This window comes from Thermobia domestica, chromosome 10, assembly GCF_964235325.1.
Source record: "Thermobia domestica chromosome 10, izTheDome1.hap1.1, whole genome shotgun sequence".
Classification (NCBI taxonomy): Eukaryota; Metazoa; Arthropoda; class Insecta; order Zygentoma; family Lepismatidae; genus Thermobia; species Thermobia domestica.
The window spans coordinates 6,318,770-6,340,993 of record NC_137463.1 but is presented as its reverse complement, the minus strand read 5'-3'; the positions used below and the strand labels follow the sequence as shown (position 1 = coordinate 6,340,993).

At 35.1% G+C, this 22,224-nt stretch overlaps 1 protein-coding gene across 1 annotated transcript in view; it reads left to right on the top strand.

The window, feature by feature from the left end:
• The window catches only part of snRNP-U1-70K (small ribonucleoprotein particle U1 subunit 70K), a 77,514-nt gene that overhangs the window by 32,129 nt on the left and 23,161 nt on the right, over positions 1-22,224 (top strand). The window contains exons 3-5 of the mRNA XM_081727647.1: positions 12,653-12,717; positions 16,054-16,116; positions 20,933-21,014. Coding sequence (XP_081583773.1) covers positions 12,653-12,717; positions 16,054-16,116; positions 20,933-21,014 — 210 coding nt within the window. The remainder of the gene's footprint in view (positions 1-12,652; positions 12,718-16,053; positions 16,117-20,932; positions 21,015-22,224) is intronic.

The following is a 22,224-nucleotide window of genomic DNA, read 5'->3' as shown; positions in this document are numbered from 1 at the left end:
GAGTATAGTGGTGTAGAAAAGAAACGTAGTGGTTCTAAGTGTCATTCATTTGGTCGAACTATTTATGTAAGTCTTAAGAAATTATTACTGTCTGCCTATCCGTCTTAAAAGTTGTTAAAAATAAGTGGTAGAGCGCTTACCTCTGGTCAGTGGGGTCCCTAGTTCGATCCTTGACCAAGTAAGTTTGTGGTGGGTACATTGTGCCGGTGAGTTTTTTTTTTCAAGGTACTCCCGTTTTCTTCCACATTCTCATTCTACCAATGCTTAACAGCATAACTTGCCTTGATCATCTGTCTCCCTTAGCCTAATGGACTTTAATCGTGAGACGTTAAAAGCTGAAACACTTCATTTCATTTCATTTAAATAATTTCGACAACCCTAAAGATTAATCTTGATGAAAATTAAAGATAAGCTAATTGGCATTAGAACTTTTTATCTTCATAAAATACACAGTTGCTACGAAACTTCGAGTAGAAAGCATAACAACTTGTTAAGAAGTTGAGCTCCCTTTTGGGTAAGCGGTTAGTGTACGCACCTTTGGCGTCGAAGACCCGGGATCAATTCCTTGTGGGAGCTCATGTGGTTCAGATCCCACATCAAGCTGTAGATCCACGTCTCGTATAGCCTCGCTGCTGAAAGGGACGCTAAACTCAAATGAAATGAAGCACTATTTGTTATTTGTGAACATTTTCCGTTTAGACATAGATGCCGTATATCTCAAATGTCTTCCGTATTTCTTTTAAAAATACAGCGAAATGTAGAAAATCGAAATACAAGATATTGCATACCTTGGTGAAAGTTCTTACCCATTTAGGATTTCCACTTTTTGAGGTAAATTTTAGGTTTTCAGTCAAACAGCTGCTGCTTCCTTACTATTTATTGTAGGATCACGAGTCAACACTCGTTTTTTTTCCTCCTCTTCTCAGAATAGAACATTCTCTCCAACGGTACCACTCACTTGTCTGTATTATACACCAGAAACGAAAAAATCGGGGAATTTTCGAAAAAAATTCAGATTTTTTGCGTTCCTTTGTCCCGGGTTCTAGTAGGGATTTGAAAATCTCTTGAAAAAGTACGTAGTTATGTACACAATGCGTGTGCAAAATTTTAGCCTTGTATCTTGAAAACAAGGGGGAGGGGATCTTTTGAAAGTCTGAAGGTGATCCATTTTATATATATTCTAAAAAGTTACTGCGTCATTACTGTTTTGCCTAGGGTAATGGTTCAAATGCCATTTTCTTCAGTATAACGCGCCCTTTTGAACGGTACCACTCACATGCCCATATCATAACACCTAAACCGCGAAATTCGGGAAAAACGAAATTTTTCTGAATCACCCCCTCGGAATATTTGCACCCCTCAGGCCCGGGTTCGGATTCACGTAGGGATCTTAAAAAAAAAAAAAACTCAAATGTGCAGAATCTCAATCTGATATCTTGAAAACGAAGGGGATGAATTTTTTTTTTAAATTTGCCTTGAGAAAAAAAGTCACGCTCCTCCGCCCCAACTTGGCGCCGCCAAGTTGACCATCCGGTTCTAAAACGCATGTGGGGTGTTCTTTGGTCCATGCTTGACTTGGCCAATAATAATAATAATAATAATAATAATAAAACGGCTTAAATGCCTGTTATAGGACCTAAATAAGCGGTCAAAGACATCAGTACGTTATGGTAACAAAAGTTACCATAAACCCTAAAAGGACATGCAAAGAAAATCTTCTGACATTTGCAACACTACATTTTTTTTCTTTTATTTTAAAGTATCTACTACCAGCGAAATTTTCATTACCGTAGTCATTAGCATTAGGACTGGAAAACATTTGGAAAATTTTGTTAGAGAATATCTTATTTTGTTCAAATTTGAACAGCTGTCTTTAGCGTGAGAATATGATATATTTTAAGTGCAAATGTTGTACATATGTTAGGAGAAATGGGTTTTCGATAAAAGTAGTGAAGCATTGAAAATAACATATGAACTGAATTAATACCAGTTGAATTCTTGTATGGTTGGTTGTACTGTTGTGATAGAAAGAACATACATACTTTGGATTGTAATGTCATTGTTCAGTAAAAAAAAAAAAAAAAAAAAAATACTCAATACTAATCCAGGCTGTCGAAGGACACGAGGAGTGTGCTGCGTGACCACAAGTTCGATCACCGTCCGGCCTCGTTCATGTTTTTAGCGGACTGAGACATTTCATAGCAGTTAGTAATAAATAATCGATTGACTAGCAGCATTCATCAGCAGAGAATACTTGCTTTGCTAAATGTGTATTTTTTCTCTCTTCGTTTTAATTTCTACACGCGTCAACATTTGGTTGGATATATATTAGGTTAGGGAAAAAAAAAAAATAGTTTTGTTTCAGAATGAAACTTCGTGTCAACGTGTAGTAAGAAATATGCTTACCTATGAACATGTGCACTCAAGAGGGTCTTTTGGTAAGGCAAAGGAAAGAAAAAGAAGACAGTAGATTTTCAGCGAACTCCAATAAATTACTAAGTTGTAATGTCAGGTTATTTGTTCAGTAGAGCTTCAATATAATTCATCTGCTTGGAGCGTAGCACTATTTATTGAAGTTATCTTCAAATTTTCAAGTGTATTATTATTATTATTATTATTATTATTATTATTATTATTAGCGCGTTTAACGATGCTGTGGTAGTTCTAAATCCCTGTTGATCCGCATGGACAGATACTCTTCACACCCTTAAAAACCGTATTATTTCACGAAAGCTGTCTCGAATATAGCCTAAATATTCAAGAACGAGTTCCTACAAAGAGGGCATGGTCAAATCAATTTTATTATTGTGTTCAGAGCATTTAACGAAGACTTATTCTTAAAAGCATTTATTGGTCAAACTTAAGTAAATGTGTGAATTACACCATTGATTTAATGTTTACTTTCTGTTTAGTTAAGAAGCTGTCATTAAAAGCAGAATAAATATGTGATATTGAATGTTTTTCATGAGATAAATAGCTTTTACATGGATTGAACCTTAAGTGACAGGTAGTTTACATTTTTTTTGATAAAATATAGTTCAAAGTAAGGTCATCTCCCTGACTTTTCGTCCTCATTAGTAATTTATAAATGCTAGTAAACGGAATTTATTCCAACAAGAATAAATATTCCCTTTCCTTGGCATGTTTCTGAATCGAATGCAACGTTGTATTCAAGAAGTCGTTGGTACCCAAGACGAGCAATAGTGAAAACGGAGGGAAAACTGTTTTCCGTTGGATCTTAAGAACACTATGCTCTAGGTGACAAATGAAATGCCTTCAAAGTTTAAAAAAGTGTTCCAAATTAACGTTGAGGAAGAAAGTGTTATGTACGTGTGGAATGTAATGTCAATAAATTAAGAATATAATTTAACTTACCACCATCCTTTTTTCTTCCCTTTCTTTTTTGAACCTTGTTGTTCTGCGGCAGTAACTCCCGCTTGATGAAGAGCACATGCCATGTCTTGAAACGAGGTAGTGGCATCTGGGCTGATTGATGGACTGGCAGCGGCCACTACCTCCGAACTGTCGTTAACACTCATTAATTACCCTAATAGAGCCACAAGAAAACAAGATAAATCATTTCAGGAGTTCAGATTGCGCGAGTAAACAGGACGTGACAATCGCACTTTTCTTGCCGATATATTTTCACTACTACCAACCGGTCCACACGCAGCGTGATCGGCACTCGTCATGCAAGCCACTTCACCAGTATGTAACCAACTCAGTTCTATGTTTGTTGTTATCTTTTTTCCCTTCCCCTGCCTTTATTACAAGTGAAAAGTATAGGATAGTAGGTGGGACAGGTAATTTACTGAAATACTTTTTTCAACGTCATTATTGTGATGCATACGTATTATCTATCCACCTTTAGTCTTTATTGAATATTAGTATGTATGTATGTATGTAGTTTTCTGGGTAATAAGTCAGGGGGGCAGCCTTGCGATCAGCTGATATCATGTATCGATACTGTTAAGCATAAGTCACAGGAAAGCAGTCATACAAGAACGAAAGGTTTGGTCGATAAATGACAAACAAGAACTGTCTTGCGCATTAATGTAGATAATCATAGTCATTGGTCGCATCACATAGTAAAAGCATTGAAGGATCGTAAGTTTTTTCTTTCTTTTTTTTTTTTTTAACACACAAAGCTACAATATTCTGCACTTAACATGAGGATGTATGAAAATGCTAAGGCACCGTAAAGTGTAGGCATATACGTATATTAGATTTCAGTGATTAAGTAAATTGATTCACTATCTTCTGTTCCTTTCCTCACTGAATACCACTGATTTTGGCTTTGGAACTTCTTGTATACAAGACAAATTCTGACCAAAGCATAATAAATAATAGCATTACAGTCCCTACAACTGTCCCTGAAAATGCGAGTAACCATGTATGTATCAGTGCGTTGATCGAAAGTAGGTTCTAGCCCACTTACTCTAACGTAGCTAGTTGGAGCAATTAAGATAGGTGTAGGGTGGCCAGTTCCTTTACTCTGTGCTTCAAGGGAGTTAGGCAAACCAGAGATTTTAAGACCTGAGTAGATGGATGGGGTCAGAATTAGGATTACAAGTAACAACTATATAACAAGTGAGTTTGGTTTCCCATTCTGAAACTACGGTAACATCCAAACTATCCAAGTTCAATAGTAAAACCGGAAGTAGTAGTTTCCTCGCTTTTCTCGTCAAGCGAGGTTGTAAAAAAAGCCACAGGAGTATATTTTAAGCTAGCTTGTATCGAAGGGGCGCAAAACTTATCGAAAGGGATTTTTTGGAGGGAAATTTACCCTTTTCGTGTATGTCACGCACACACATGCAAGATAGCATCTGGAAGTTTGTTGTTTCATTCTGAAAAGAATGACGTATGAATCATGATACCCGGTTGAATAGTGCTGTGGTTAAAAGTTTTATTTTAGCTTGTAGTTTTTCTATTTCTACATGAAACTATGTATTCTTCAACAGGATTGGGAAATATTTTTTGCCACTTGATTACTCAAGATCTTGCAATATTTAATAGGAAAACTTCCCGAATTGTCTCAGATTTCTCTTTTCTTGTCATACACTTGCGGATTAGGTCGTATTTGAAAGTTTTATTCTGAAATGGATGACAAACCGTGATGCTCGGATGAATAGTGCTGAAGCAGTAGGTACTTAATTGAAAGTTCACTTCTTTCCTTAAAAATGCCACCGTTTCAAAGAGTTAAAGAAGAATTTAAACCATTGTACTGCTTTCAAGTTTCAAGGCTTTCTCACTGAGAATCGAATTCGAGACCCTTTGCAACAGAGACGCGTGCTAGTCGCTAGACCGGTGGGATTACTATTTGGTAGTCCTTCGATGTTACTTGTAGAATGTCTGCTATATCTGTACTAGTTTTGTTAGTACTTTTTTTTTTTCGTCTGTCCAAGGACTTTTTTTTTTTTTTTTTTCAAATAAATGTCTTGAATATTACTATTTTCCTTCCCTGAAGGAAAAACCCTTACTCCTTCCTGTTCCTTTTGTGTGCATCAATATCTTCATCCTTTCATACCGTGCTCTTTCACACTAAAAATGATAATTTCTTCCTGTATTTAAGAATCATAGCTTTCTTTTTGTAGTTTCATCTCATTTTTTTAATTATTATTTCCTCATCCGAATTTACTAATCTCTCTCTTACAATTGATAATCTTTCGTACTGTTGCGATGTTGTCTATTCGATTGACTTTTTCAGAAAACTAGTCAAAAAGTAATTTTAAATTAACTTAATGATCTAATTAAAGTAATCTTAATAAATTATACTGGCAGTACGTCGTACCGGCACCTGTTTAATGAGAACGGAATAATTCCTTTTCTGTTGTAAAAAGAGGTTGAACAGAAATTTTGAAAATAATAAATAGTAAATATATAGTTTTATTGAAAATTAGTTTTTATTCTTTTTTCTTTTTCCTTATCTTTGTTCCTTCTTGAAGTCAGTTAATTGTATTCTGTCTCGCTCGCTGGCACGTCCTCAGCCTCCCTTTTTTCGCAAGATAATACTGTATAAACCATAAAGGCTCTGGAACCGACCAGTTTTTTTTTTTCTTTTCTTTTCTTTTCTTCAGAAAGGACTGACCTCGTACCACGAAATAATCCCAATAAATTTGTCTGTCGCTGAAGTTCGACTAAACTGAAAGCCAGTACAAAAATTCTGTTGGGATTTCACCTCTGTATTTTCTTCGTAGAGGAACCTTTGCTAAGTTCCTGTTCTATATATACAATTGTTTTTATTCATTATTAAGAAGAGGATTAAGTGAAAACATTCCCTATATATTTTTTTTTTTCGCAAAATTTTTCCATTAATATAGTAGAGTTTGTAGAACATGTTGGTAGCATGATTAGTATTCTGAAGAACATTATGTGAAAAATGTACTAATGTGGTGTTATTGAAATTCAGTATTTGTGGAACTCTTGATGCCGTTTGAAAACAAACAATGGCAGTTTACTTTCGCCTGTTTACAAAAAGACAAAAAGGCTAAAACAAATCACTAAGTAATATTGATTATCATTACGTTTATTGTGTTGTAAATGAAGATTTAAGAATCAGACATTTTTAAAGCATCTTTATATACGTATATATGTATGTAAGAGTTTTTAGTTACAAGACTGCAGTGATATGCTACTTGACATTATGATTATTATTGTTAGTAAGCGTACCGGTACCTTTATTTTTAGAAATGAAATGCTGTATATATATATACAGGGTGGTTCAGTAATGTTGGACAGCCCTGAATAAATCGAAAACCAGAAGAGATATTAGCAAGAGTTTGGTGGATCCAGATACTTGTGGAAGGGGGACGTCTTTTGAGGTACCACACAATGTTACCAGGTCAACAGTGTTGCCAGCTCAGTACAAAGTTTTATTTTTTTAAATGGAACATATAGAAGTTTATGCCATCAAAAGAATCAGTAAAGAATGTGAATACCAACAAGCGAAACCGCATCTGTCAGTGTTGCCAAATAAGGAAGTTATAAAGCTTCAAAGATCAAAAAATTAGAGTGTCCGTAGAGCAAAACTAGCAAAAAGGCAAGAAAAATAATACTACGGAATGAAAAGGAGTAACCGAAAGAGTAAACCAAAGAACGCACAGCATCCAGTGAGTAACAGGGTTGCCACAGCAAAGGGGGGAAAAATTGAAAATTTTGCAGTTGCTATAGGAGGAAAAGTGCCCATATGACATAATGCTGGAAACACCATAGAAAGTTCATGTAAAATTCAGGAATCCTAATAGCGTTTGTTCGAAATCAATATCTCTAACCGTTTCCGAGATACACCAAAGGTGTGCGGAGTTTGCAACACTGCATAATAATTCCCTCGCCCTCCAAACTACAGGAACGAGTAATGAAAATGATACGCCCAACAAAATGTAAGAACTACACGTCTAGACGGGTCTAATCGTCAAATCAATTATGCAGTGTTGCAAACCCCGCACACCTTTGGTGTATCTCGAAAACGGTTAGAGATATCGCTTTCGAACAAACGCTATTAGGATTCCTGAATCTTACATAGACTTTCTATGGTGTTTCCAGCGTTATGTCATATGGGCACTTTTCCTCCTACAGCAACTGCAAAATTTTCAATTTTTTCCCCCTTTACTGTGGCAACCCTGTTACTCACTGGATGCTGTGCGTTCTTTGGTTTACTCTTTCGGTTACTCCTTTTCATTCCGTATTATTATTTTTCTTGCCTTTTTGCTAGTTTTGCTCTACGGACACTTTAATTTTTTGATCTTTGAAGCTTTATAACTTCCTTATTTGGCAACACTGACCGGTGCGGTTTCGCTTGTTGGTATTCACATTCTGTACTGATTCTTTTGATGGCATAAACTTCTATATGTTCCATTTAAAAAAATAAAACTTTGTACTGAGCTGGCAACACTGTTGACCTGGTAACATTGTGTCGTACCTCAAAAGACGTCCCCCTTCCACAAGTATCTGGATCCACCACACTCTTCCTAATATCTCTTCTGGTTTCCGATTTATTCAGGGCTGTCCAATATTACTGAACCACCCTGTATATATATATATATATATATATATATATATATATATATATATATATATATATATATATATATATATATATATATATATATATATATATATATATCCGGTGTTCTAAAAAAAAATGGCACCCACGGACTACAGAGCACTATTCTGCAAGCCAAAATAAAGTGAAAATATATATAATTTTAAACCTTTCGTTTCCTCGTCTGGAGAGCGAATTGCACTATGCGGCAACATCGCAGATAAAGAACCGTGAAGCAGATCTACCAATCCATCAAATAGTTACAACGATTCTTCGCAGATAGCAGTTAAAGTTGATGTGTTGACACTAGTACCATTTAGGGGGCGCGGTGGCTCAGTGGTAGAGCATTCACCTCTGGTGCTTGGGGTCCCGGGTTCGATCCCAGCCCCCGCCAAGTGAACTTTGTGGTGGACAAACACCGTGCTCGTGGGTTTTCTCGGGGTTCTCCCGTTTCCTCCCACTTTCTTCATTCCACCATTTCATTCATCTCTCATAATCACCGTCTCCTTTAGCCTAACCGGCATAATCGTGGGACGTAAAACTTAAAGATTTCATTTCATTTTTACTAGTACCATGTATTAACGTAAAAATCGATGTAACTGCTTGTTGGATTCGGAGAGTAATGTTAATGGTTCCAGGTTATTCTCCGACGTTGCCACATAGTGAATTTTTATTTCCCACAGTGCATAGCGGCTGAAGAAGGCCTCGGAGGGTATACCATTATATAGCATTTTCCCTTTATTTTGCACTGAAGAATACCGCTCTGTTGATGAGAAATTACATGGAAATGATAAGTACCTAATAAGCCACATCCATTCTGACAGTTTTCTGTATTTTCCGACGATGAATTCTACTTTCTCGATAGCTTGTATATTTAAGCTTATCAGTATGTACATATTTTTTTTTTAAGAATTGTTCAGTTTGATACAATATAGTATGTTTTGATAATGTGTGTGTTTCTAAATACTTTATAATCTCTCTTATAGCGTTCTTGGGTTTTACATAAATTCGATATTTTATGTATCTGCAGGTGGATCAGACCCAGTTACTTGGAAGTTTAGTTGTACTTCATATAGCTTGGTACAGAAAGGGAACTTGATACTACAAATAGGCAATTCATTTTCATATGCGAAATGTTAATTCTGATTTTGTTCACATGTACTACTCTTCATAGTTGTATGTGTTGTAAGAATCAGATAGAATAATTGCCTGTTTACTTTATACACTTGGTACTTTTGTATAAACCAAGAGTTACCACATAACAGGATACAAGTTTAGTCTACTTAGTATTTGTTCCATGACAGTGTTGCCTCCAACCATCTAATTCTTTTTATTGTTATGCGTGAATAATTTTACCCTCAAACGAAAGTTTGAACCTTCTGGTTTCCGAGAAATCTTTCACTTTTCAATATAGTCCCAATCAGCGTCGACACACTTCCGCCAGCAGTGCACTAGTTGTTGCGTGCCGTCGGTGAAGAATGAGGTCGTCTGCTGACGACACCAAGAACACACTGCTTTGATGACGTCCATGTTGAATGTGAAACGCTGGACTTTCACATGTTCCTTAAGCTTTAGGAACAGCCAGTATCACAGTGAGTCAGGTCAGGGCTGTAAAGTGGGTCAGGATGCAAAACATCCCCCTGTGCAACGCAGTGGTGGTCACCCAACTTGAGTGAGATTTTGCGTTGTCATGTTAAAGGATGGGATTTTTTTATGATGATGAATTCTACACAGAGGTGCATGCAACTTCGTTAGTGTCTGCACGCAATGTTCGGAGAGGACAGTGGAACCACTCCAAAAAGTCAATCAGCACTACACCTTCACTGACCCAAAAGATAATGACCATGACTTTCCTTGCTAATGGCTACGTTTTAAATCTTTCAGGACTGGGAGAGGATGGATACCTGTACTCCATGGACTGGCATTTAGCCTCGGGTTCAAAGTGTGCGCTCAGGACTCGTCCCCAGTTACAAGACGCATGAGAAACGTTCTTCTTCGGTGTTGAAACGGGTCAATTTTGTTCGTACGCGTTTTGATGTGATTCACTGTTACGAGTGATATGTGCCAATAATGACTGCAGTCACCCTCTGCGTAATGCACTGATCACTGCGAACCAGTGTATCAGCCTGTTCCACTTTCTCTGGAGTGGATACAGTCGTTGACAGTTCACCGGGATTTTTGTCATCCAGACATGATGTAGCAAGATTCTGTGTGTGCCCAGTCCGAACCCCCTCCTCACTGTGTTAATGTCCACATAAGCTTCGTCATATATTACTCATGCAGCGATGTTTATTGATGGGCGTAACACCATCCACAATCAGAAATTCGATGACCGCAAGCAATTTTAACGAAATGTTCTTGTAATCCATCACAAATCCTGCGATTGCGTCATTATCAGTAGAGTGACCTACCACAAAATAGTGAAAATATTATCACTAAAAAGGTAAATGTAAACTCTTTTGCTAACGATTGAGAATATCTTGAGTTCAATTCCACATTTAATTACAATTATTCTACAATTATAATGTAGAAGGATGGTGGGTCTGTGGGTTTTCTGAGGCCTCTCCTACATTATCATTCCACTAGTTATTTCATTCTAACTTGTATTAAGCATCCCTCTACTTAAGCCTAAAGAGAATAACTGAAACGTTAAATTCAATTTTCAGTTAGAGAGAGGAAAAAGTAAAAATATAAATTAAAACAGAAGTAACTGAAGCGTTCAGTTCGATACAATATTGGTCCAGTCATAATAGTATTGCCAGTTAAAGGTGGAGAGAATTTAGTCAAAAGTTTACTTTCAACGTAACGTTTTAGTGCTTTGTGATGTTGATTTTGAGTATTTTGTGGTAAATAATTTTTCAAAACTGCTTGAGAATATCGTGAGTTCAATTCCACACTTAATTACAATTATTCCACAATTATAATGAATTACATAATTTGATTTTATGTAAACAATTTTTATTCTCTGTTGTAAATTACAAATAATAATAATAATGAAAACCTATGCTTAAGAAAGGTAAATATTTATTAGGCTTTCAGTGAACGTTTCAGATAGAGAGAAAAGAAATAAAAATTTTAGAGCAGAAAAGTAGCAGAAATAGTCTGGGTGGGCACCATGAAAGAATACAGTGTCACGTGATAGTGTACCAGGGCAAAAGTAGCTGAACTTCAACGAAGGAAGATAAAACTAGTGAGAGATTACAAATAGAAATTATACAGTGACTCTCCTCTAACTCCGTTCAATAAAGTCAATGTATTATTTATAATAGAAATGTTCTGTACGCTCAATGAGCAATTAGAAATTACGAATTTTATATATATAATAGGATATTGAAATATGTGTATGGAAAATGAAATAAGTTTGCAGGGGTAAAAAGAAATGCATGGGGAATGAAAATAGTAGTCAGATAAGGTGTTACAGACTGCTAAGATCAAGGGGGTGGTTCGCAGAGAGAATGGTGTGTGTTTGTTTGTTTGTTTTTGTTTGTTTGCTTGTTTTCATCTCTTTCTAAAGGACATGGGAGAATCTAGGAAAAGAATGTGAGGATACTCATGCCTAAGGTGTCAAATATACTTATGTAGTGGGTTCTGTTTTGTAGGACAAAATAGCTTCTCTTTTGATTCAGATCAACTATCACCGATTCTCCTGTAGTGCTCAAGTTCCCAGAACACACAACTTTTTTGTACTTTTCATTTCGCGATATCTCCCATTTTTTAATTTTTTTTTATTATAGTTTCTCATTTCTATTTTGTATTTTTTTTATTTTGGTCATCAAGGTTGGTTTAAAGGAACAAGTTTTGCCGATAGATGGCACTACAGTCTTCATATCACTCCCATGTATTTTTTTATCTTCACGAAAATTCACGATTTCTCTTACAAATTTCAACCTACAGACTTAAATTTTTAGAAAAGGAACTTCATAATCTATCGAAGGCAATAATCCGTGCCGATATTTTATTTAGAATTTTCTTCATTGTTGAAATGGATATCTAAACCTCTAACAATTGAACTGTTTCAACAATGAAGAAAATTCTAAATAAAAAATCAGCACGGATTGTTCCCTTTAATAGGTTACGAAGTTCCTTCTTTAAAAATTTGAAGTCTCTAGGTTGAAATTTGTAAAAGAAATTGTAAAGTTTCGTGAAAGGTAAAAAATACATGGGAGAGATACGAAGACTAGTGACATCTATCGGCAAAAGTTGTCCCTTTACACTAACCTTAATTTATAAATGTGCATCTCATTTCTAATTTCCCCATATTAGTCGTATATAAAATTTTCATGTTCCTTTGCTCTGCTGCACTGTTATCGACCCACCCTTCCTATTATCATCCTCCACTCAATCTCTTATATACTTCCAGCTGCCACCACTACTATGGTGACCATGCATTCCAACATGACTCCCATCTGGACACTTCATAGCTTCTTTTCTTTTTCTATTTATTTCTCTTTGTATCTAACGAAGTGTTTAGCGAAATGTTTATAATATACCTTTCTTAGTGTATGTGATTGTTTTATTTTCCGGTAATTCATTTTTTATCGTGCTTTCATTATTCCGACTATGTATGCTTTTGTATATATATATATAATATGTTTTTCTTTGCTGTTACAGGGGACCCTCATAGCATACCTACAGCGACAGGAGATCCGTTCAAAACACTTTTTGTAGCAAGAATAGTAAGTATAGTTTGTATAATGTAAGTTAGGGTTGTTCAGGAAATAAGAATGTCCATGCGAAGTAGTAGTTTCTACAGTTTGATTAAATTTACTAACTAAATCTTCGCATTAAACGGTTTCACCGATTTATGAGTTGTTTTAGAATCGTATATTATGAACTTGATATTCCCGTGTAATGTACAGAAGATTCACATAGTTCTGTAGATTGAACTTGATACTATATTTTCACAGCTTTCAAAATATCGTAATATTAGCAAAACGCTGTACTTCGGGTTGTTTGAAGAAATTTATAGTTGTCATACTGACGTACACTATTATGATGATATAAAAAGCCTGCAAGTCATTTAGTGACGTACCTTGTGTCAGGAATACAAGAAAATACAAAATTATCAGCTGGAAACAGTAGACGTATAAATTTAAATTCAGTATGTCTTATGCATGATGGACCGCGTCGAAATTTATCCAACTTAATATACAAGGCTGAGCTGAGCAAAGTACCAAGTTTTGACTTAAGCGTACGAACAGTGAATTTCGCGCACAAATTCAAAGCGCAATCCAACTCTTGTCCGATTTACTCCGAATCAAAAGTTAGTTAATTTTAATGAAAAAGTTTGTCTTTTTACCTGATATCTTTATCTTTCCTATTATTGCGGACAGCAGTCCAAGGTAACCCATGTTCTCTGAAATAGAAAATTTGGTTAGTTCGTAAATTCTTCTTTTCATTAGTTGGCTGGCATGGTCATGTGGCCCAAGAGCGTGGGCTGGGGATCTCCGTTCGAATCCCCGTTCAAGATGTACGTATTGTGTTGTTTTCTCACTATTCTTTTGATTACAATAATTTTTCATTGTCTGATGGTGTGACAATGGTCTAGTTCTTACCTGAAGCGCGAAAGATTCCTAGTTCAACCCAAGGCTATAAATTTTTGATGGGCAATGTCGTGCTCATGGTATTTTTCAGGGTTTTGTCACATTTTCATACGACAAATTCTTTCATAATTATTCCCTTTCGTTAATCATCTGTCGCGGTACTGAGTACAGCCACTTTACCAATTAGTCTCCAGTATGAGCTGTCAGTTTAAGCTGGTAAATATTTTTAAATGAAGGTCGGTTTAGTTGATAATCTGTCTTCCAAGTAACTGTTTTTCATATAGAAAAAAGTATGTTAAAATGCCTATCGAATTTAAATGAAATGATGAGCAGTTTTGTCCACTAAATATTTATTATAGAAAGTGTTAAAAACGATTCAGATATAAAAAAAATTCCCTGTCTCTCTGTATTTAAAACAGATTTTAGGTAATACATCTACTGAAGTCAAATCCACTGTTTCACTATATATGCAAGGTGTTATATAAATGTATCATAATATTCTGGGAACAGATTCTTAACATCAAGAAAGAAAGAAAGGGAAAAAATAGTTCATGTGGACCTGTGCTCAAAAGTAGATGAATTTCGGAATTATAGGGTGCCGAAAACGTGAAATAAGTGAAGTTCATTGGGACTTACCGTAGTCGGGTCAAGACATCACTGAGGAACTGATATGTGAACTATCCAAATATCCATCTTTGAGAGCCTCCGGTACTTGCACAATCATTTGTTAGAGGGGCTGTTGGAAAGTGCTTGATCACTCTCCATCATCTTTAAATATTGGTGTGCAAGTACTATAGCATTCTTAAACATGGATGATTGGGTAGTTCCGATACCGGTTCCTAAGTGATGTCTTGGCTCGACTACGATAGATCCCATAGTAGTGGAGCTATGAACTTTCAAAGTTCATTTGTTTCACGTTTGCGGCATCCTATAACTCCGAAACTATCCACTTTTGAGCACAGGTCCATATGAACTTTTTTTTTTTTTTTTTTTCTTTCTTAATGTGAGGAATCGGTTCCCTGAATATTGTGATAGATTTATGTAACACCCTGCATAATATAGTGAAACAGTGGATTTGACTTCAGTAGATGTATTGCCTAAAATCTGCTCTTTTAACACTTTCAGCCCCATGTGTATCTTTTTGATACACAGTGAGGGTTTACTGATGGACCACGTGTATCAAATAGATACATATGGCCTGACAGTGTTCATAGCAAATTGTAGTCTGGTCCCGGGATGAAATTTACTCAAACAGGGTTGGGGCTGTTAAATTGTATTTCATGGTCATTTTTAATGACAACACTACCATAAAATACAGATATCAGCGCACGAGGAGAGTTAATTGACTACCTTACCTTCATAATAGACAACATTATTTTCATGACGTTACAATTTAAAATAGCAACTCTTTGTGATTGCATGAAGTTCGATATGATCTTATTGCCAGTTTCGTTGTCAGCAATATCATACCCTAAAAGGGAAGCTGGCCACTCGAGCATGGTAGTTCATAAGAAATAAAAGGCTTTTTTGAAATTAAGACGTTGAAAAATTATATTCTGTGATTATCATCAATAATTAAAAAAAAAAAAAAGCACAACTCATTCGTTAAAGTAGTATTTCTTTTAGTTTAATGCAGGGGTGTGCAACTTAAAACAGTGGGCGGGCCAATCACGGAGCACTAAATGGCGTCGCGGGCCTCACTGTAGATATATCATTTTTACGACAGTTGAATAGGATAGTATTAAATGATGGAACATGTTCATCGTAATTTACATCACAATAACACAAAACAACTGTTATAGTGGTAACCAAAATATTTACTCACTAAAGAGGAGCAGAATAATGCATTTAGAACTTTGTCGGTACATCTAACAATCCTTTTACCGAGGGAAATTTTCCCCAAGTACCTTCGCTTGCCAAGTGCTTATCTTCAGGGCGTTATCTTATTTCGCACTGTGATCGATGCAAAATTTCCAGTCACTCTTAACAGGTTTTGTAAAAAAGAAAAATTATAATAATTATTGTTTTCAATAACTGATCAGCGGGCCGGAAGACAGGATTAGGCGGGCCGCATATGGCCTGCGGGCCGGCTGTTGCACACGGCTGGTTTAATCCAATTCTCAAGTGAACTGAAAGGACCTTTAGAAGATACCATTGGTATCGGTTACTCGAAAGGTTTAAGAAAATGTATTTCACCCCTTGTTTTATTAGCTTTTTACGTACCATAGATATAAGAGTGTGCTATATTATTCCATGTTTATTTTATTATTTGAAATGTTTAAAAAATCTAGATGAAAGTGAGAGTAAAATAATCTTTTTATGTAGTTATTTCGTTTTTATGAAGATCTTACAGCTAGTTTCATCATAATAGTAAGGTACCGTAATTAGAACTGGAAAATTAAAACTAGTTACTGTAACCTGATTAATTGTATTAAAATATCAAAGCTCATTTTCTCTGTTTATTTTTAGAATTATGATACATCGGAGTCAAAACTTAGGAGGGAATTTGAAGGATACGGACCCATCAAAAAGGTAAGTTTTTTAAGAGTGAATTTCTAAAGTAATGGATAAATGTTTATAACAATAATATTGTAACATTTTCGGATACCTTCTTCAGTATATATCTTTCCAGAGAACTAATGTTGTCTGTGTAACTACATTCCGTGATTATCATCTTCCACAGATAATACTATTTTTTTGAAAAGGTGCTCTGAAGAAGATAATAACTTTTTACCGAAAAGTTCACATTAGTGAATATGATTTACTTGCTTAATTTTCTTTTGTTTTGTTGCGAACACCAAGTTTTGGAGCTTCAACTTAAGCTCTACTGTAGGATGCGTTTGATTGGGTGATAGTGTTTTGGTAGAAATTAAATACTTAGAATCTGTACAGTAAATTAAAATTTGAACGTAAAAACCTATTCATAAAGTATGCTGAAGAAATGTTTTCGCGTTGGAATTGTCAAACATTTAACATAGCAAGGGGTCTAAAAGTTATTGCTCTTATCGTTTCTTTTCGAAGTCACCTGCTATTTTGTATTATAATGTACTAAGGTGATTTCTGTTACGCAGTAAGAATTGCTTATTATTTTCGAGCGGCGAAAGGAGAAAAGAAAGTGTGATGATGTTGAAAAAAATCGAATTCAAGATTTCAACCAATATACACGTTTGATGGCTCACTTTTTCGGTTAATTCTTGATCGTAGATATTTGTTTAAAGTGGAAAATTTTCCGAATTGCAAAATTTTCCACTTCACATCGCTGCTTATGTGGCTTCAAAAAGAAAAATTGCCACAGTTGGTAACCTATGTAGAAACATTACGCAAGTTATAGAAACACCTACATTATAGAAAAAGAGTCCAGGTATATAAGCATAGATAGAAAGAATGTATAGTAATCATTAATAGTCATTAAAAGTCGCTTGACTGTTAGAAGCTAGTCCTCCTGTATTTGTTCTCTTCTTTCGAGTAACCATTTTTCTCTTCTACGTCTGCATGTTTTATCATACGTATATAATCTTAAAAAAGAGGGGAATAAAAGAGTTAATAAATTCATTCTGTAGAACGTAGATTGAAGCTATGACATTTGGGGTTTTCTAAATCCAGTAAAGGACAGATCCTTTACATGCATATTAAAAGCTACATGCAATTACTCATTCGTTTCAAAGATGCCAACCCCTGTAAGACATGGATTTTGGTATGTTCATTTGGTAGCGACTATTACAGATCTTGAGATATTAAATGAAACCATCGGCAGTGTTGAATTGGCGTCGCTGTTGCATCGTTGTTCTGGTGGCTGTTGCATTGTTTGATTATGTAATAACGTCACTTGAGTTTCATTCTACTTGATATGCTTTGGGTATATCGTAATCTCTACATGAGAGTCTTTTTATTTCTGATTTTGTTCACATGTACTACTATTCATAGTTGTACGTGTTGTAAGAATCAGATAAAATAGTTACCTGTGCTACCTTATCATAATACTTTCGCATGAATTTGAGAAAGTAATTGGAATACAGGTTATAAATCTAGCATGCTAAATACTCGTCCTATTTTTAAAACTCCTTTTTTGTACCCGGGTATAGTATTTTCTGCAACCTTAAAAAACCCAATGGTGTACATATTGAATCCAAGCTCCCTATATTGGTAACTTCATTAAATTGAACATTTTTTGATGAACTATAGGTTTTTTGTGCAACTCATTTAAAAATAATCTGTTTTTTAAGTTTCAAGTAAACTACTGAACTTGTGATAAAATGGGTATTGAACAAAAGATTAAAAACCTTTTATTTTTGGTGTTTAGCTGTTAGTGAGCGCAGTAATTCTCTATGGGTATAGAAATAGTTTTTATGTTGAAATATCGCAGTACTTGATGGATAACCACTATACATTTTGATGCTTGAGAGAGTTAATTTTCTCCCACCAATTCCTGTATTGCAAACATACTGATAGGCCTTGGCAGTCAGCAGTATCGGTAGGCTCATGGACAAATGTATAGAGCTCCAATAGAGTATAGTGTTGGCAGGCCCATGGCCAAATTGTGTGGATTCTCGGCGGGAACTCCTATGGTTTGGATTCCACGTTAAGCTTTAAGTCTACGACTCATATAGCCTCGCTGCTAAAATGGATTCTAAACTCAAATCTCTTACAACACAAGAGAGCAGATATTGAGGAACTTCTACGTTAAGAATAATTTTAATTGCTAAACAGACGTTGTAGAAGCACCAGAAAGTTACAAATTGAATAGCTTGTTGCCTAGTGATCACCAGAATGCAATAATTTCATATGGTTACATTAAAAAGTAAATCTGCTTGAAATTCTGTTCCATGCATTGACTGATTTTATTGCAGTTCACTGTAAATGAAAGAAGTGAAAATGCTGTAATAATCAGCCAAGTTATTCTGAAGGAAATTACGGACATTTCTTGAAAGAAGTCGACATCTGAGCGTTCTTATGCAAAAACTATAGTATATCCCATATTTTTGTATTTAGTGTAGTCCATCAACTTAAATTCTCCTGAAAAGTTAATACAAAACGAAATTATGCACTTTAAGATTTCCTTTAACATTCTAGAGGAATTCAATAACAAAATCAAAAATAGTAATTGATGTCTCAAATCCATAAAGCGTAGAGAAAGTTACGGTAATATAATGAACAAAGAGTTAATACCTGTGACTGGGCCGAAGTCAAACTGGGTTGTCGGCGTTGAATGCTGATGTGTTACTCACTACCCTATTCTTTCAACTTCTTAAATTTACGCTGTTAGAGATATGGTATAGGAAAAGAATAGCTGCTTCCTCAAAATCAAATCTTTTTGAAACTAATTACTTGGATTTATTTTTTTCAATCAGTTTGACCCTTTCGGGACCGGCTGGCCAAAGTGTCACACACGGGTATGCACTTGTTTAATCCCTGTTGTGTGAACACTAATTAAGATATCGGGATTATTTTTTCTATGCCAAATATGGTTGAACCATAGTTTATCCTGATGGTACTTTTTCCCGGGTGTCGAATTTCCTTCTCAAATTCGAGCCCAAAGTCAAAAATTCGGGAATTTTCGAATTCTACTTTTCTTTTTTCACTATAACTTCCTTCGTTTTAGAGAGAACTACTTGAGACTAGTCAGGTACATACCTAATTGTTGAGAACAATTGGACGATCTGCGATCAGTGTTGCCAACTAGGGAAATTAAAATTTTCCAATTTTTGCATAGAAAAATTAGAAATTTTCGAAATTTGTTTATAAATCCGTACCTATACGTACGAACACAAGTTAACTTACGCCAATCTAACATCAGTCCTTACTGAACAGAAGCAAGTACATATCGTTACAATTGGGTAATGAAGCGGCTCACGAAACATTCGAATTTAGGTTTTAATGCTTTTTTTACTTCTCTGTGTTAACCATGATCTGTTTTTTTTCAATACAAGCTTCATTTCTTAAGCCTTTCGGCCCTGGCGGTAGCATTTGTGTACATCATATTTTAAGATTAATATAATTACTCATTATGATTCAAAATGGCTTGGTTTTGATGTCAGTATTCTTTGAACTTATCAAAATCACTTTCAGCTTATTTCTCTGGCTCTTGCATCTGTTGTCAGGAAGCTACGCACATTTCTTGTAGACTACTTGCAGGGGCTATCACGATGGACGAATCTCAGTCACGTAGGCTGTTTTATTCTTGGCGAAACATAGTATTTGCAATAAATCCTCCTGCTTTAGTGATGGGATTTTAGTTTCTGTAGTATATGCAAAGTAGATCACAATGATGATTTCGATTAATGCCATTTTGTATTTTACATACATATTTCAACCCTAATACACACAAATTGTACGTCCATATTTCTCTAAAAGTATGACACCCACAAACAAAATGACGGTTGTATTTAATTTGTCAAGTTAAAAAGAACAATAAGACAAAATAAAAGTAAAATCGGTCAGTAAACAAGAAATCATGGCTACAAGAATTAAATATCGATATAATATTTGTAGGAAATATTAGTGGTGTACCAAAGTTTATTTTAGGATAGTTTGCGTCTGTCTGGTAGCAGTGCTTCCAGCCAAAGAAAATTTTAATTCCCTATTTTAGGGTGAAAATTTGGAAAATATCTCATTTTTAAAAATTCTCTCTTCTATAATTTTCCTCTTGTTGTCTACATTGAAACAAACGTACCAGTATCTGGAAGCCTCGTCTTTGGCCTAAACAGCGCATCATAAAAAGTTTTAATAGAATACGTAATTAAGAAATGTGTCGATCCTGCATAACTGTTGAGTTTTGCTTCTGAGGCGAAAAGAGTGTCAAAATTTCGTGTGTATGATGATTTTTTTTTCTTTGTTTTTGTATGGCAGCCAACGACTTCAGGTTTTCGCTGTGCATTGTGGACACACACAGAATTTTTTTGAGGTAACTTGGACCTATGTGGCCAACTCCAAAAAGTCGCAAAATTCGGTTAGGGAATTTTTTGTGAATTTTTACTCCCTACATTTCCCTCCCATTGGCAACACTGCAATCAAACTTACGTCATGAAATTGTCACATCCTTCTTCTAAGAAACAAGATCGTAACCATATCAATCGGGTAAATAAGTCTTTGAGCAATAAATCATGAACTGAAAGTCTACGAAAATGCCAAAAATGACCCGGTCCCCAAAGGATTAATATTAATAATCTAATTCCTATGGTGGCTTGAAAGAAAAAAGTATTCTAGCGAAAGGCAAAATCAAGTCCTTTGTAAAGATGGATTAAAATCTTTCCGGATATGGGGTTCACATGATGGAAGATTGCAATGACATTTATTGAAAATTAACTATAATTAGGTGATCATTTGACATTATTGTCTCTTTCTGTTGCAGATCGTTCTTATTCATGACATGAAAAATGGGAAGCCCAGAGGCTATGCGTTTATTGAGTACGAACATGAAAGAGATATGCATTGTAAGTATTCAATGACGTAAGTTCACATACATAAACATATGTATTAGCTAAATGTAATTTGTGGTCGTCGCTTTAATTAAAGCAACAAGATATTAAAAATTTTTCAAAACAAGAGAGCTAATTGGCCATAATTAGTTGGCCTTTAAATAATAATTTAATTGATTTGAATTTTTGAAGTTTAAACTTTTGTAGAGAGAAAAAAAAATTCGAAAAGTATCAGTAGAGCCAGCTGTTATATAAAAAAAGAACAATTAAACCTTGTCATTTTAAGATATTAATACATTTTTGTCTTGTTCCCGGTGACAGCATGGCGAGCCGTTGGCATCTAGTGTCCCCTATTGTGTGCTATACCAAACATAGCTGGCTATAGGTTTGTATGTGTGGTAAGACCCTGCATACAAATACAGTTCAGCTCCATAGTTTATTTTCAACAGCAGGTTACTTTTTTTTTTTTTTTTTTCCTGCAGCATGCATGTTGTTATAATTTCACAAGTTGTAATATCATTATTGTTTGTTCATTCCGAAATTTAGTAGTTCACTGCTTCAAGAATTCAGATACCTGCTGTTGACAGTGATACTAAGGAGTTAAGATTTTTGCAGTTGGTTTGAAACTGATCCTGTGTCTTGGGGGCAGTTTCTCATTAGAAGCATACATTACTTAGATTTCTTTTAAAATGATTTAAAACAACAAACTGTGTTATTGGATACGTAGTTAAGGTGCCTTTGCACTTTTTTTTCATCCTTCTGTCCTAACGTCTATCTTGAAACCAAGGAAAGATGATGTATGCTTTAAAATTTGTAATATATATATTTTACGTAGTATATGAATACAAGTTAAAACTACTTGGAAAATTATCTTGGACTTGAATGTTTTTAAGTGAAAGGCAGCAACGTAAGCCGCTATAAAAATTAATTATTGCTGCGCTGTCAATTAAATTAAATTCGTCTTTGTTTAAATCTCTGCTGTTGAGTTCCCGAATATAAGTAAGCCAATGAACGTCCATTTGTATTAACAACATAGATCAAATTTTTTAACCCTTTCCGCGTTATAGTTTGTAATCAGTTTCTATAGTGATCTGATTTTTACGAACATTTGTAGGAAAAGTAACGTGAGAAATTTAGTGAAAATCTCAGTAAAGTTATTACGGAAAGGGGGAGAGAATTTATCCAATTAGTTCTATTTATATTCTTTTCTTTTCTTTAGTAATGG